The sequence below is a fragment of the Pseudochaenichthys georgianus genome, chromosome 17, assembly GCF_902827115.2.
Source record: "Pseudochaenichthys georgianus chromosome 17, fPseGeo1.2, whole genome shotgun sequence".
In the NCBI taxonomy this organism is placed as follows: Eukaryota; Metazoa; Chordata; class Actinopteri; order Perciformes; family Channichthyidae; genus Pseudochaenichthys; species Pseudochaenichthys georgianus.
Genome location: NC_047519.1, coordinates 36749318 through 36764138, shown reverse-complemented (window position 1 = coordinate 36764138; position 14821 = coordinate 36749318). Strand labels below are relative to the sequence as shown.

The window sequence follows — 14821 nt, the reverse complement described above, 5'->3', positions numbered from 1 at the left end:
TAATACTATTATGAAATGGGTCAGCAGCAGAATTAGTACTTTTACTTTTTTTACTTTAAGTAGCCTACATCTTGATAGTGTTTGTAATTGTTCTTAAGTAAAGGATCTGAGTACTTCTTCCAACAATGCCAGAGAGGATCTGGATCTGGATCTGGATTAATACTGAGCAAAACCCAGAGGTATCACGCTCAGTGGGGGATGGATGATCCCCGCTAAATGTCTCTTAAAATTTGCCGGAAGCACTCCACGGTTTCTGTGATGACAGCTCCTTCCGGTAGCAAGTTCCACTCTCTGATTGTTCTCGGAAAGAAGAAGTATTTAAGAGGTTGTGCTTTGATTGACAGGTTTGCTGTGCTCCTCAGCATCCAAACTCACTAGCCTCATCCCAATACCCCTCCTCGACTCCTCCTTTCCCTCACTCGCGTCCCTTCCTTGCGTCTTAGCTCCGCCTCCGTAAGATGCGAGCGAGAGACACGAGGAGGTGACGCGAGGACAGAGGAGTCCTCAGGTATTAATTGGGATGTCCTCGTTCACTCAAACATCACTTTCAAACGACGTCTGTTAATGATGACATGTGCACAGCTGTATCCCCTCTCATCGGGCTTAACTGAAGAACCTTTAGAACCGGCCCATTTGTTGTTAAATATTTATTTAAACGAATGAATCTTTCTCTTGTTAGTCAAGGAATTTAATGTATGATGGTTGGTCCTGCTTTTGTGTTCCGTTTTGGTGTAAAATGTAGCCTACATTTAAATACAAATATAATTATTGTAATGTGAAAGCCTTTACTCTGAAAATGTGTGTCCTGTAGATCCCCACATTCACCACAAACCCACATTCAGGACTGTGAATTTTAAATAATTTAACTCCTGAATATCTTAACACAAAACAAAACAAATAATTGTTATTTATCAAGATCTAGCCATTTATGAAATAGCTTTCTTAATAGCTGTGTTTTAGTGACGTTCAGGATCATTAAAAATGATTTAAATTGTTAGTAGGCCTATAACCTTAAGAAATGAATTTCACATAATAATTCCCACGGAGCTGTGAGCACTTATACATTTATGTGACGCTTTTCCACTCATCTTCCAGTCGGTTTTCCTCTGTTGAAACCATAGACTGTATGGACGTAGGGTCCGTGACGTCACCCATAGGATTCTGCAGAGTTGCCGAGAAGCCCTTAGTAGGCGGAGTCGGCCACTAACGGCTCGACAGTGACGTCAGAGTTCAACTCCCGCCTGCTCCAAATAAGGGCAAAGAGGCGGAGCCGAGGAGGGACCTGCTGCCACCGAGCTGAAAGTTCCAGAGCTAGCTGAAGCTACCAAGCTAAGCTAACATGCTCCCCATCTGCACACTGCCGTCGCATTTTACGTTTCTAAGGTAAGCGGACATGAAACTATTCAGCAAAACTATAAATAATAATCTAAGTTATTGAGTTTTTAGAATAATACTTCAGAATCTTAAAACCCCTTAACGTTTGTATGCAATTGTGCTAAATTCAACACTGGAATCAAGCACATATTAATATGTTTGTATGACATTAGTTATTTATATTTTGATATCACTTAATTACACGTTTAATACATTTAAGTCAAGCTAAGGTACTTGTGATGGTAGCTAGTTTGTGCTCTTACCTGTGAGGCCTCCTCCAAACAGCATAATAACCAGACTGTATCATTAAAACTAAGTACCAGTTCTAGATCCTTGACTTTAGACAAACAATTCAGAAGACAAAATGTATTTAAAGACCAATCTTTATTTGAATGTGCCTCTTAACCTGAGATATTAGTTATACAGTAATAGTATTGACAATCTAAAAAAACTGAGCAACTCAACAGTCAACTTTATATTTCTTATTGTCTAAAGCATTTATTATTTTCATTTTCCCCCAAACCGACCAGCTGTGAAGGTGGGGGCGGGGCTTTTATACGCAAGTAGTGAAAACACCTCCGCGTAGTCTGCTCTCGTGTATCCCAAGCATGGATGTATAATAAGAACTGGATACTACAGCGTGGGAGGCGGGGCCTCATTCATTCCTATGAGAGTTGCTCATTGGCGCATGATGATAAAATGGCCCAACTTTTGAGAGAGCGAAACGTCACAGATTACCCGGCATGCCTGAGAAGTACCCGTATGTGCGCTCATAGCGCATGCGCAACTTTAACCAAAATGCTCGTTCATATCAAGCACGTCAATTTGCGTACACGTAACAGCACCGCGCGTTCATAATAATAATAATAAGTATTAATAATCATACAGATACATAGGCTGAATAAAACAGGAAGAGGTTGCTGAGTACTGTATATTAGTTGAGGCCAAAGGCCTGAGTGAACAGATGGTGTTTGAGGTGTTTTTTTAAGGTGTCCAGAGTGTCTGCATTCCTGATTGCAGAGGGGAGAGAATTCCAGAGGGTGGGAGCTGCGACACTGAAGGCTCTGTTGCCATATGTTTTCAGCTTGGAGCGCTGGATGGAGAGCAGCCCTTTGTCAGAGGACCGCAGGTGACGAGAGGGGGTGTAGGGCTGAAGGAGGTCAGAGAAGTATGGAGGGGCTAGGGAGTGGAGAGATTTGTAAGTTAGCAGGAGGAGTTTGTACTGGATGCGTGACTTGACCGGGAGCCAGTGAAGGTGGATGAGGGTAGGGGTGATGTGTTGCCAGGGCTTAGTGTGGGTGAGGAGCCTGGCTGCAGAGTTCTGGATGTACTGGAGCCTGTCCAGGGCTTTGCTGGTGACCCCGAAAAGAACTCCATTGCAGTAGTCCAGACGAGAGGAGATGAAGGTATGAATGAATGTTTCTGCAACGGGGTCGGGGAGAGAGGGCTGGAGTCTGGAGATGTTTCGTAGGTGAAAGAAAGCGGTTTTGACAGTGGACCTGATGTGGGAGTTGAAGGTGAGGCTAGAGTCCAGAATGACGCCCGCAGGCTGCGAACCTCAGGGGAAGGGTGGATGGAGCCGCCATCGATGGTGAGGAGCAGATCTCCAACATTCCGGAGCAGTGTTTTTGGGGCCACAACCATGAGCTCTGTTTTGTTATTGTTGAGTTTAAGTAGATTTGTTGACATCCAGGCTTGGATGTCGCGGAGGCAGTTGACAAGTGACAGTAGGGGTAGCTGGGATGATGGATTGGTACTGATGTAGAGTTGGGTGTCATCGGCATAGGAGTGGAAGTTGAGACCATATTGGCGGATGATTTCACCGAGGGGGAGCATGTAGATGTTGAATAGAAGGGGGTCGAGCACCGAACCTTGCGGCACACCTTGGTTGACAGGGGCTGGGGGAGAGCTGGATTTTCCGATGGTCACAAACTGTTGCCTGTTTGAGAGGTAGGAATGGAACCAGGAGAGGGCTGTACCAGAGAGGCCAAGGTAGACGGATAGGCGGTTGAGTAGGATAGTGTGGGAGACTGTGTCGAATGCGGCGGAGATGTCCAGGAGGATAAGAATGCTGACGAGGCCTGAATCGGCGGCTATGAGGAGGTCATTGGTTATTTTAATAAGGGCCGTCTCTGTGCTGTGGTTGGATCTGAAGCCTGATTGGAAGGGTTCGTAGAGCTCTTGGTCGGACATATGGTGGAGTTGGGCAGCAACTGCTCTTTCCATGATCTTGCTAAGAAAAGGAAGGTTGGAGATCGGCCGGAAGTTGCTGGGGTCCTCGGGGTCGAGACCAGGTTTTTTGACGATGGGGGTGACAGCTGCTATCTTGAAGACGGCGGGAACCTTGCCTGATTCCAGGGAGGAGTTGATCATTTTAACAATGGTGGAGCAGAGGATGGGTAGGCAAGTTTTGACCAGGGCAGAGGGCATGGGGTAGAGGGAGCAGGTTGTAGCCTTAGCTTTTGAGACAAGTTTGGTAACCTGTGTGGCATCCACTGGTGCAAAGGAGGAGAGACAACATTGAGGCAGGTGTTGAGTTGAGCGAACAGTGACTGGAGGTGGTGTGGCATGTGGATGGGATGGGGCAGAGGCCTGGAGTTCCTGGTGGATGGAGTTGACTTTGTCCTCAAAGAAGTCAAGGAACCTGGTGCAAAGCTCGGGAGCGTCTGCTGGGTTGGGGGGGTCAATAGGGCGGAGTAGGCGGTTTATGGTGGAGAAGAGCATACGGGGGTGGTGTTGCTGGTTATCGATGAGTGAGGAGTAGTAGTGTGCCTTAGCTTTTGAGAGGGCATCCTTATAAGATTGACAGCATGGTAATGATTTGTTATTATGATGGATTTGATATTAACGAGGCGGCAGTTAGCAGCTAGCGGCTAGCTAGTAATTATGCTAATGTACACATCAATCGTACTTATATTACGCTGTAACAGGATCTAGTGATATCCAAGCAACAGAGCTTCATTTAGCATGAAATAATTATTGCACTGTATATATATATATATATATATACAGTGCAATAAGCTTCTTAGTGCAATAAGAAGCTACAGGGACGTTAATCTAACGTCGGCAATATTAACTTATAATACAACATTTACGGTACAATATTTAATCATACAGCCCATGTAGTATAATAATGAATTACAGCAAACATGTGCAATATATCCATTATTACAGCTCCGTGGGATGGCAGTAAGACGATATGGGTCCGTTCTTATTGTGCATCCATGGGTAAAGATAAACGTAACTCACATTGGTTTCTCATACAGCATCTCTGTAAATTACGTGTATTGTATTCACTGAATTTCACTCTCTGCCGTTAACGGCTCGTTGCCCCGCGGAGCTACGCTCGGCTGGGCACGTCTTCATACGTCACGACGCACACAGGGGCCCCCTGCAGCCCCCTTACGATGGGCCTTTCCGGGCCTTGGAGCACGGCGACAAGCACCTGGTGGTTGACATGAGCGGCAAGGCTGAGCACGTCTCAGTTGACCGGGTGAAGGCTGCTCATTTGGACGTGGACCGGCCGGTGTTGCTGGCTCGACCGCCGAGACGGGGCCGCCCTCCGGCTTTGATTCCTGTCAGGGAGTGCGGAACTGTTGTTCCGGTCCCTCCTCTGATGGGGGCTGCACAGGCGGAAGTCGCTGTACCGGCTCCGGTGCGCAGGACTCGTGGGGGTAGGCGTGTTGTTCCTCCCCGCCATACGGATTTTGTTTATGTGTGAATTCTGGGGGGGCTTGTGTGGTGACACCATGTGGGACCATAATTCACCTTGCTTATTGTGTTGCCACACGGACCCTTTAGTGGGAACACCTGTAGCTTTAGCTGCCATTCCTGCTAGCTCGTCAGGCATAGCAGTTCATGTGTTAACCTCTCTGATATTAATGAATAATAAAGATTGGAACTCCATTCTTAATACACCGCCTCCGACTCCCTTTTCACGGCACTACAGTGATATATATTTTACACACTGCTCTGCTTTCTGCACGGACCTCACAGCTGTTCTCACTGTAAACATCGCGTTGTGATGAAAGCAGTTACTAAAATAATATCCAAGGGATGCATGCAGAGCTGTCATTGGCTGAGATAAGTCCGGCCATGCGTCACGCCTCCACCGTTCCCGGAACTGCATCCGTGGAGGAGCCGTGGAGGATGCATCATGCAGTGTCTCCTCGGTTACAGCTCCTCCAGAGAGCCTCTTCGATGCTCGATGCTCGGTCCTCGAAGTGCATTTAGAGAAATGAGATGTCCTTCAAAATGACGTGCTGAAATTAATTTCCGGGTCACTACCGGAGGACCGAGGAGTCGAGGAGGGGAATTTTAGTATTGAGAAACCTGTTTCGACTCCCCCGTTTGCATTTCAGCTATTGGGACGTCCTTCAAAATGGCGTGTCTTGATCGATTTCCGGGTCAAGTAAGTCCCGGAGGAGGGGAAGAGAGGAGTCGAGGAGGGGTATTGGGATGAGGCTAATGTGACGAATAGCTTGACGCGTGCAGCTTCACAAACTGCAGCGGCGTGAAATAAACACCATGGGTGCAATAGATTATTTATTATTACAAAGGGGAGCGGCAGAGATTATTAGAGTTCAGGAATTACTTTATTGTAACTCATGACATGTTATCTCCCTTATAAAGAACTGACAGGGAGGAGCCAGCTTCTTCCATGCCTATCACCCCATGTAGCCTCGCCACTTTTGATCTAATATGCAGACCTTTTTTATAACACAGATGCATGGTATATTCTGCTGACAAAGTGCTGACAGCCACTACACTTAAAGTATAAAAAACATTCTCCATATGCGATATACATAATTAAATATACTGTATGACATTAGATTGTTAATATTGCTGCATCAAGCAGGTTCTCACAGTTGTAGATAAACACAATTTTGATACACTTTACGATGTTTAGAGCGTCTTGTGATGTATTGTATACTTTTACTTTGTTGTTCCTTAAACAGTTAGTCCACTAATTTAATGTTTACATCAAGTTCATCACGTTTTTAAATCTGAAAAGTAACTACATCTGTTAAATAAATGTAGCAAAATTACATTATTTCTCTTTTAAATGTAGTGAAGTACAAGCATAAATATATGTACTAAATTACAATACTTGAGTAATTGTACTTTGTTACTTTCTAACACTGGAAATATATAATCCTGGCTCATAACTCAATTAACTATGGGGACATGTCCCCAGTGCAACTGAATATAACAAAAAGTGTATCTCGAGCCGGTTTCTCAAATGTACCTACCCCACGTTTAATATATCAATTTATGCAATTTCTACTTAATTTCATAAGTTGTTATTATTTCAACTCAGCTCTGTAAGCCAGTTCAATGACCTCTAAATTATATGAAGTCAATTTGACTGAACAGTGTGAGTTGTGGTGTGTATTGTTCTGGAACTTTCCATGGCCTCTTAACATGGCAGTCGTGATGACATATTCCTGCCCGGTGAAAATAGTCCCGGTCTTATAGTTGTTTGCATTAATTGAAGGCATTTAACAGGGACATGAGTTTTTATTTATTTTTTAATGATATTATCTATGATTACTATATGCCTTACATTCATAATTTCAGCGGAGGGAGGGGAAGCGGCGCTGTGGAACAGCAGAGTGGCGAGGGAGAGCTGTCATCTTCCCTTTACAAGCTTCAAAAATGTATTTATCGTGTGATTTTGGAAATAAAGTAAATAAACGTTTCATATTCTGAAAGCCAAGACTGTGTTTATTTAAAATAAAAATAAAACACGCGAAATAAAAATAAAATAAAAATTATTTTAAAAACATTTTTTTTTATTGGCTCATAGGTAGGGTTGGGTACATTTCGATTCCAACGGCATAATTTAGAAATGTGAATTTCGGTTCCGCTTTTCGATTCCTGAGGAAATATTTCTCGCCGCTCTCCGTAGCCTACTGCATGACTGCAGCGGGGCGGGAAATGTAGCGTTGTATCTACATTTCCTACAGTGTAACCTGAGACCAGGGCCGGCCCGTCGCACTGGCATTATAAATGTTCACCTAGGGCGCCAGATCTGTGGAGGTGCTGCGCTGGCAGCTCTGGGAGAAAAAAAAAATGTTTTGACCGTTGGTGCTCATCCTAATTTTCGGCCTTGATGTAACAACATTCATAATTAAGTAAATGTAACACCCTTTTCATCCCGGTTACACTTTTCATTTGCCCTGTACGATGGGCGCTGCAAGTGATGAAAATGGGGGATGTTGGCTTATCTGGCACCCGCAGCTCCCAGCCAAAGTGCGAGGGAGCGAGGGAGAAAGGGAGGGTGCACTGGAACCGGCGCTGTTGTTATTAGCATCTGGTGCTAGCTGCTCTAACGGAAGAAGAAGATGTGTCTCCAATGATGTGGAGGAGAGTCCTCTCCAGTCAGACTGAGGCTGATAACTACAGCTCAGTGAGGTAAGGACTCGGAGTGTTTAGATAGTTCACTTTAGTCTAAGTTATCTCAGTGGGTCTCAAACGTTTTGATCACAATTTATGTAAACACATATTTCCAAGGCACTCTTTTATAATTATTGGGATAAAACAGGTTTGAAATCATTCCAATGTATACTATAGGACAGTAAACCAGACATATCGTTTTAAACTGGAGAGATACAAAAATATGCATAAATAAAATAGTAAAATAAGATATGAATGAACAACAAAAATAAAATGCGTTACATGTAGGCTATTTGTTATTTAATTATTAAAATGTAAACCGATCTTTTTCATATGGGTGTTTAGAGTTGTACCCCCTAGATCTAGTCTCTAGTAATTCTGCTTAAAGTGCACCAGATTGAAGCATTTTACTTCAAAATGTTCAAACATTTCTTCCCGGTATGCCTGAGAAGGCAGATATGCTTGTTTTTCTCAACAAGAACTGTTTTTAAAAGTTGGACTGTTGCACTGTTGTAGCTTCAGTGGTCAGGTTAAAGTTACATAGCAGTGAATATAAACAGACTGATTAATGTGAATATTACTTTAAACTAACCTGTGTAAAAGTTTCTCGAATAAATGTAATTTTTTTGGTGGAAGAAGCATGTATCATTTTTTTACCCTGCCCCTCAAAGAATCGGAATCGAGAACCGTTAAGAACCGGAATCGAAAAGTAGAATCGGAATCGGAATCGTGGAAATTCAAACGATACCCAACCCTACTCATAGGCCCCCGATCTCCGTAGGCCCCTGGGCTGCAGCCCAGGTCAGCCCGTGCATTAAGGCGGCCCTAAAATTACCAATAGGGTCTGTCTGCAGACCGCAGCAGGGAGGCGTTTCCTATAGGGGCGTTTCCTATAGGGGCGTTTCCTATAGTGAACGACGGGAGCCGGCTCGCGAACGAGACGTTTTTTGTTTTGTTTTTGCGGAGGGATCTAGATCGGCATGAAGGCACAGTATGCAATGTGCAATGTGGACATTATCCCGCTTATTACACATGGCCACATTCTCAACAAAGTAACGACATGACTCCCAATAATAATGGAAATGCTTTTATGGATTTAGAAAAAGATTTTATTGATTTAAAAAATAGTTTTTTGTATTGATTTAAATTGACATGCATCCGCTAAGAAAAGTAGTCCGTTGTTACTGTTTGAACTAACGTAACAACGGCAGGAACTGCTTTTATAGTGTTTTTGAGGAGCTTTTTGATTACAGATTTGAAAACATCGTTGCTTGCTTTAAAAGTAGCACAATTCATTATGTCAAACCTTGAAAGATATCCCTGCCCTAATGCCAAAAGTAACTGGCAACTGAATATATGTCGCCGTAGCTATGATGTCTATGTCTGGACCGCTGCGTAAAAAGGAGGGTTTCTGACCCATTACTTCTCTTCTTACTTCTATAAGAATAAAACACGGAGGACGCAGATCTCTCTTTGTCCCCCTCTTCTCCCCGCTGCAGCCTAGCAGTTGATCTCAAAGCACGCTCCCCTCTCCTGCAGGGAGAAAAACTATATTTATATACTTTATATAGGTTGATACAGTAGCCCCTTTTTTTAAATAGTTTTTATAGGTGTTGCCATCTGTTTTGTGTAGCGTGGTTCTACAAGCAAGTCAATGCATTCATTGGGTGGTATCAGAGAGTTACACGTGTCTGTAAATGCAATGAAAACAATTGGCCACAGCAAATAATTTATATTAAACATGTAATTTTTACTTTTGAATACTTTAGTACAAAGGATGTCTTGAATAATTTAAGTGATATATGTGTACACATATAAATCATTAGTCAAAACAGCGCTACATTTGATTTAATTAAAAGGTATAATATGTGGTAAACTGAAGAGCCCTTTGGGAGCCAAAAGAGCCGGCTCTTCTTGGTGAGCCAAATGATCAGCTCAGCAAGAAGAGCCGGAATTCCCATCACTAGAACAATGACTTCTTCTGCGAGGATTTATAAAAGCAGCTGGATAAAAAAAGTTAGGAAACGCCTCCTATAGGAAACGCCCCTATAGGAAACGCCTCCTTGCTGCGGTCTGCAGACAGACCCATCTCAAAATTACAGCAAGTGAACCACCGTGTTTCGATTTGCCATTATCAAAAGAAGAACTTCAACCGGACAGATTGATGACTACGAAAAGCTAAGCGGCGATGTGACAGTGAGTGAACATTACCTACAGAGTAACGGGTATATCTTTTCGGCTGATGACTGACGGAGAGGCAAAGTGAAGTGAGTGGTTGCATATTTAATTGTTTCAGGCAAAACGAAAAGTAGCTAAATGGAGTTAAATCAATACCTAACTGGTGTATGAATGTTTATTAAGAGATTTTATTTCAGGGCAGTGTTATGAAAATGTCAGTTAACCAAGCTAACATTACAGCATTATGATTATCTAAACTTTTATAAAATAAATAAGTCTCAAGCATTCATACTCATTATTTAAGACGCTTGTGATTTTTTAAAAGTTTGAATGGTAACTGCCTATGTGTTCCAGTAATTAGCCGTGTCCCGGCTCGCTGTTCAGCTAAATATTGAAGTTAAATTAGCGTGTTTCGGAGAGGTGGTGTATATGTTCGTGCCAGTAATTAGCCGTGTCCCGCCGGCTCTCTGTTCGGCTAAGAATTGTAGCTTGTTGGCCCCTGCTATGTTCTAGTAGCTGGGCCCAGTCATTTGTGGATAATTATACGGTACTTGAAGATTGTTTTTTGTTAAGGCCAAGCAAGTGTTAAAGTAATCATATCCTTGCAACGTTTGCCTCGCAGCTTGCGCTAAACCTTCCCAGATACAGAGGGGGTGCCTCACGCCATTGAACGAGTAAAATGCTAATTGTGTTCAGAAATACCATTTATATTGTGTACGAATGCTATGTTCCATTCTTGAAATGGAGGAGACACATTTGTATTTCTGCTTTTTAGAAAGAAAGGAATATATGTAGTTCCCGCATGTCCCTGAATGCATAGTTCTGTGACTTGCGCACTGAAGCGTCTTAATATCAGTAGGCCTAACAGTGTAATACTTGTTACCCAGAGCTGCCAAGTCTCACCCTTTTGAGAGTGAGAGTCACGCAATTTAACCTCTTCACACGCCTCACGCCACACTTGCCATTTCACACGCTTTTCCCCCCCTCTCACTACTTTATAATTATTTTTTTATTTAATGATATATTTCCATAACTTGTTGCTTGAGGTTTGCCGTAGTTCGAGTCAGGGATAGGGTGAGCCCGCCCTATTCTGCCCCCGATTGGCTGACCGAGAAAGGCACCGTATATAAACCAATCAGAGGCAGCTTAGGGCGGGTCATTGCGTCTGGTCTCTATCCTATGAAGAACCAATTTTCATCTGAAGCGGGGGGTCAAACGGTAGGTAATCACTTCATTTTAATTTTACAAACACATTATTTTTATTTTTATGAAGTCAACGGTGAGTCTGACTACGTGAGCGTTACACAAGCTGCTGGTGAGCAGTGTGGCAGGTTGCTGCGGTGGGTTTAACAACAAACAACCGTGAGTTATAGCCGTGTTAGTTAAATCATCACGCGTGTGTGAGCTAATGGATGCTTGCTATGAGCTAAGGGCATTTACAGTACTGTACCTGTGTTGTTTGCATTTCTGTCTAATAACATATTCAATCAATCAAACAGTAACATGTAGCTATCTTTTAAGACTGGATCATTCATTCCTTAACTGTACTTCGATGTATGTCTGTTAGTTTGAAAGTCTGAAAGATGTCAGATAAGAAGAAGAAGAAGCAGCAGAGAGATCTGCTGTCATTCTGGGCCAAACTTGCCAGGTCAGAGGAAACAGTGGAGGAGGCTTTGGATCTCTCAGTGAATGACAGAGTGGAGGAAAATGAGTGTCCAGAGGGCACAGAGAATGAGACTGCAGAGGAGACAGAAGATGATGATGTAGAAGACATCTACATCCATGGGTGCCCTGTCACGTCATCCACAACACTGCCAAACAGGCTGGCCTGGGCTTTTTGGAGGTGAGTTGAATCATGTGTGATTTCTATGACCAACCGTATCCGTTATGCCTAATGTCAAGTCTAACAGGTTGTTTGTTATGCTGTGGAGTCATGTGATTATAAATCATCATGTATTGCAGGTGTGTGGATTTGATCCAGAGGATCTGACTGTGGATGTGGGATACTGGTTTAAAGGAAGCACCAATCGTAAAGGTTACCTGACAGGTATGTGCAGTCCAAATGAAATGCAGAAGAGTTAAATTAAATTGAAATTAAGATGTTCCATTCTTGTCATAGAATTCTGTGAGCTCCATGGAAGCGAGTATTTAGAAATACTTATGCACGTTTCCATTCGATTGTTGAGCCTGGAGAGGTGTTTGACTCGTATCCTGCAGCAGTATGAGCCACTGGCCAGCTACTTCAAGTCATCAGGTAGGCATCACATTTCAATGATCCAAATGAACGAAAGAGTATTATAACAGACTGAAAAGTAAATGTATGTAGTATGCACAACCTGTGTTTTTTGTATTCACAGATGAGAAACAACCGTGGTTCAGGAGGCTGTTGGAAGCATTCTCTAACCCAATGACAGAGGTGTACCTGCTGTTCTATCAAGCAACGTTGCCAGTCTTCTCCACCTTCAGCCTCCTCCTCCAGAGAGAGAAGTCCTCCATCTTCCTTCTACATGATGAGGTACATTGGGAAGGTTGGGATACAGTATGCTAGTAATAATGTACTATGTTTGTTCCTTTTTTCATTAGCACTCTACTTCTAGATTAAATTTAATTTTGAAAATCTTTTCTGAAATACAAATTTGTAGATACGGAGTTTCATCCGCAAGTTGCTTTCGAAGTTTCTGAAGCCCGCAGCACTGCAGCACCAGGAATTGCATGACATCCTCTATAAGGACCCATCAAACCAACTGCCAGGTAATCCTCCAAGTTTCACATCAGCAGATGCACACACACTATCCACTCACTGATCTCACTCACATCGTACTGTTGGTGTTTGTTAGAGGGCTGCTTGTGCAGACAAGTTATGAGTTTGATCATCTCATCTCATCACACACGACCACAATGGAAACAAGTCCACAGGACTTTCCTATGTTATCCTTTTAGCCCAAATGAGGGACTGTACCTTGTGTCACTGATGTGATGAAGATACTTAAAGGGGTGCTTTCAAGTTAGCTATTGTGGTTGTTGATGATTGCTAAAGTGACTCAACACCGGTCTCATTCCCGGTCTCATACTGACATGTTGGTGTTGGGAATGAAAACATATTGCATCAATCTTTCTCCAGAATCGCATACAGCACCTTAATGAGGTGACGTTGATGATTTATTGTGTCTCTCGTAGGAGAAAAGCTGGTGATCGGCTTCACTACTCGAGGTACACTCAACAGGCTCCTTGATGCAGGAGTCATTACACCGCAGCAAGTGCAGAGCTTCCAGCAGGCAGCAGTGGCGTTTCTGGTGAGGGCTGTGGAGTATGCCATGAAGAAACTCCCCATGAGAGAGCCCCTCATAAAACATGCCATGTTTCTGGATGTCCAGCAGAGGGCAGAGTGTGGAGTGGAAGACGCCTTGTACTTTGTCGACAGGTTAGTTGGGGTATCAAGTCAAGTACATTTATCTATAGTGCCAAATCACAACACAAGTTATCTCAATATACTTAATAAGTAGAGCAGGTTAAAGACTATTGGCACATTTTCTTAATAGATTGTAAAGTTTAATGACCACATCTGAAAAACAACCTGTTTCAGCTACATTACTTTACCAGATCAGTGCACATTGTGTTCTTTTTAGGTTTCCTGAACTTCTCCCATACAACGGACCTGACGAGCGTGACAAACTGGGTGAGGAGTTTCTGGACTACCAATCCATGGACATTGCCATGCCCGAAGACCCAGCCACGTTCGTTCGACATAGAGCACTTTTGGGGGAACATGGCATCAATGAAGAATAAGGTAAGAATTATTCTGCACCCTTTGAAATACCCATTGACGTAATCAACTTAATTCTATACAAAAATACTTGAGAGTAATTAGGCTTCCTACATTTTTCAAAGGTGACCGGTATGAGCAGATTTGGGAGGCTCTCTCGTATTGCCAAGTTGGTGTTGGTACTTCCGCATTCAAATGCTGATGCTGAACGAGTGTTCTCTGTGGTGAGACTGAACAAAACCAAAACCCGAAACAGTTTGGCTCTTGATGGAACTCTGTCATCCATCATGACTGTGAAGATGGCAAACCTTGAGCCACAGTGTTTCAAATGGGAGCCCCCTCCCTCTGTCATCAACGCATCAAAATCAGCCACAAACACCTACAACATGAGACATGTCATGTAAAAGAAAAAAACATAAACAAAGACATGCACTTTATTTTTTTATTATATATATTATTCAGGTTCTAATGTTGTTACACTTAAAGAAAAAATGCACTAAAGGAAAAGGCTGCTATTGGTTCTTAAAAGGCTGCTATTGTTTCATTATATTGACATTTTATAAATAAATGTATTTTATTTGTTAAACTTTTTCTTGTTACAATTGTTTTCTTTTCTACTTGTGATGGTCAATTATTAACACTATATAAGCATGAGAAGGCCGACAGTGCAGGGAGAGCAGCTGGCATGGGGGTGAAGACATCACAACAGTCTTAATGTTAATTTAAATTGAGATATTCCTCTAAATCGACGTTAAAAAAGGCCAAAAAAAAATCGCCGTCGAACGCATCAACCCCAAAAGTCTCACTCCTACTTTTTACTGAAACTTGGCAGCCCTGTTACCGATACAGTAAACAGTATTTAAATGAATGAAGGACGAAAAATAAATGAACGAACTGTACTATGCCAATAATTGCCTTAGTCCCAGATGTTCCCACATTGTTCCTATTATTTTCACTATTCCGATCAAATTGAAAAACTAATATAAAAAAACAATTCAGTTGCTTGCTTGCAACTCTTTTCCAAGCAAAGTAAGTGCACGATTTTATCATGTGTAACGTTACTGTGCAAACGGCGGATAAAGCAGCTTCATCATGGCAACTTGACAA

The 14821-nt window shown here is 42.7% G+C and overlaps 1 protein-coding gene across 1 annotated transcript; it reads left to right on the top strand.

Moving 5' to 3' along the window:
• Nucleotides 1-11523: 11523 nt before the first annotated feature.
• LOC117462955 (uncharacterized) lies at nt 11524-14246 on the top strand. The gene is made up of 7 exons (XM_034105329.2): nt 11524-11794; nt 11914-11998; nt 12309-12466; nt 12594-12702; nt 13129-13372; nt 13578-13738; nt 13840-14246. Exons 3-6 carry the CDS (start codon nt 12359-12361, stop codon nt 13735-13737), a joined length of 621 nt encoding a protein of 206 aa, XP_033961220.1. The 5' UTR covers nt 11524-11794; nt 11914-11998; nt 12309-12358; the 3' UTR covers nt 13738; nt 13840-14246.
• The last annotated feature ends 575 nt before the right edge of the window (nt 14247-14821 follow it).

Bases quoted from the DNA above. Each gene is read 5' to 3' on its own strand.
- LOC117462955 (XM_034105329.2), top strand. From the start codon at position 12,359: ATGACAGAGGTGTACCTGCTGTTCTATCAAGCAACGTTGCCAGTCTTC. The intron at 12,467-12,593 runs GTACATTGGGAA...ACAAATTTGTAG, and splicing joins TCTTCCTTCTACATGATGAG to ATACGGAGTTTCATCCGCAA. The intron at 12,703-13,128 runs GTAATCCTCCAA...TGTCTCTCGTAG, and splicing joins CCCATCAAACCAACTGCCAG to GAGAAAAGCTGGTGATCGGC.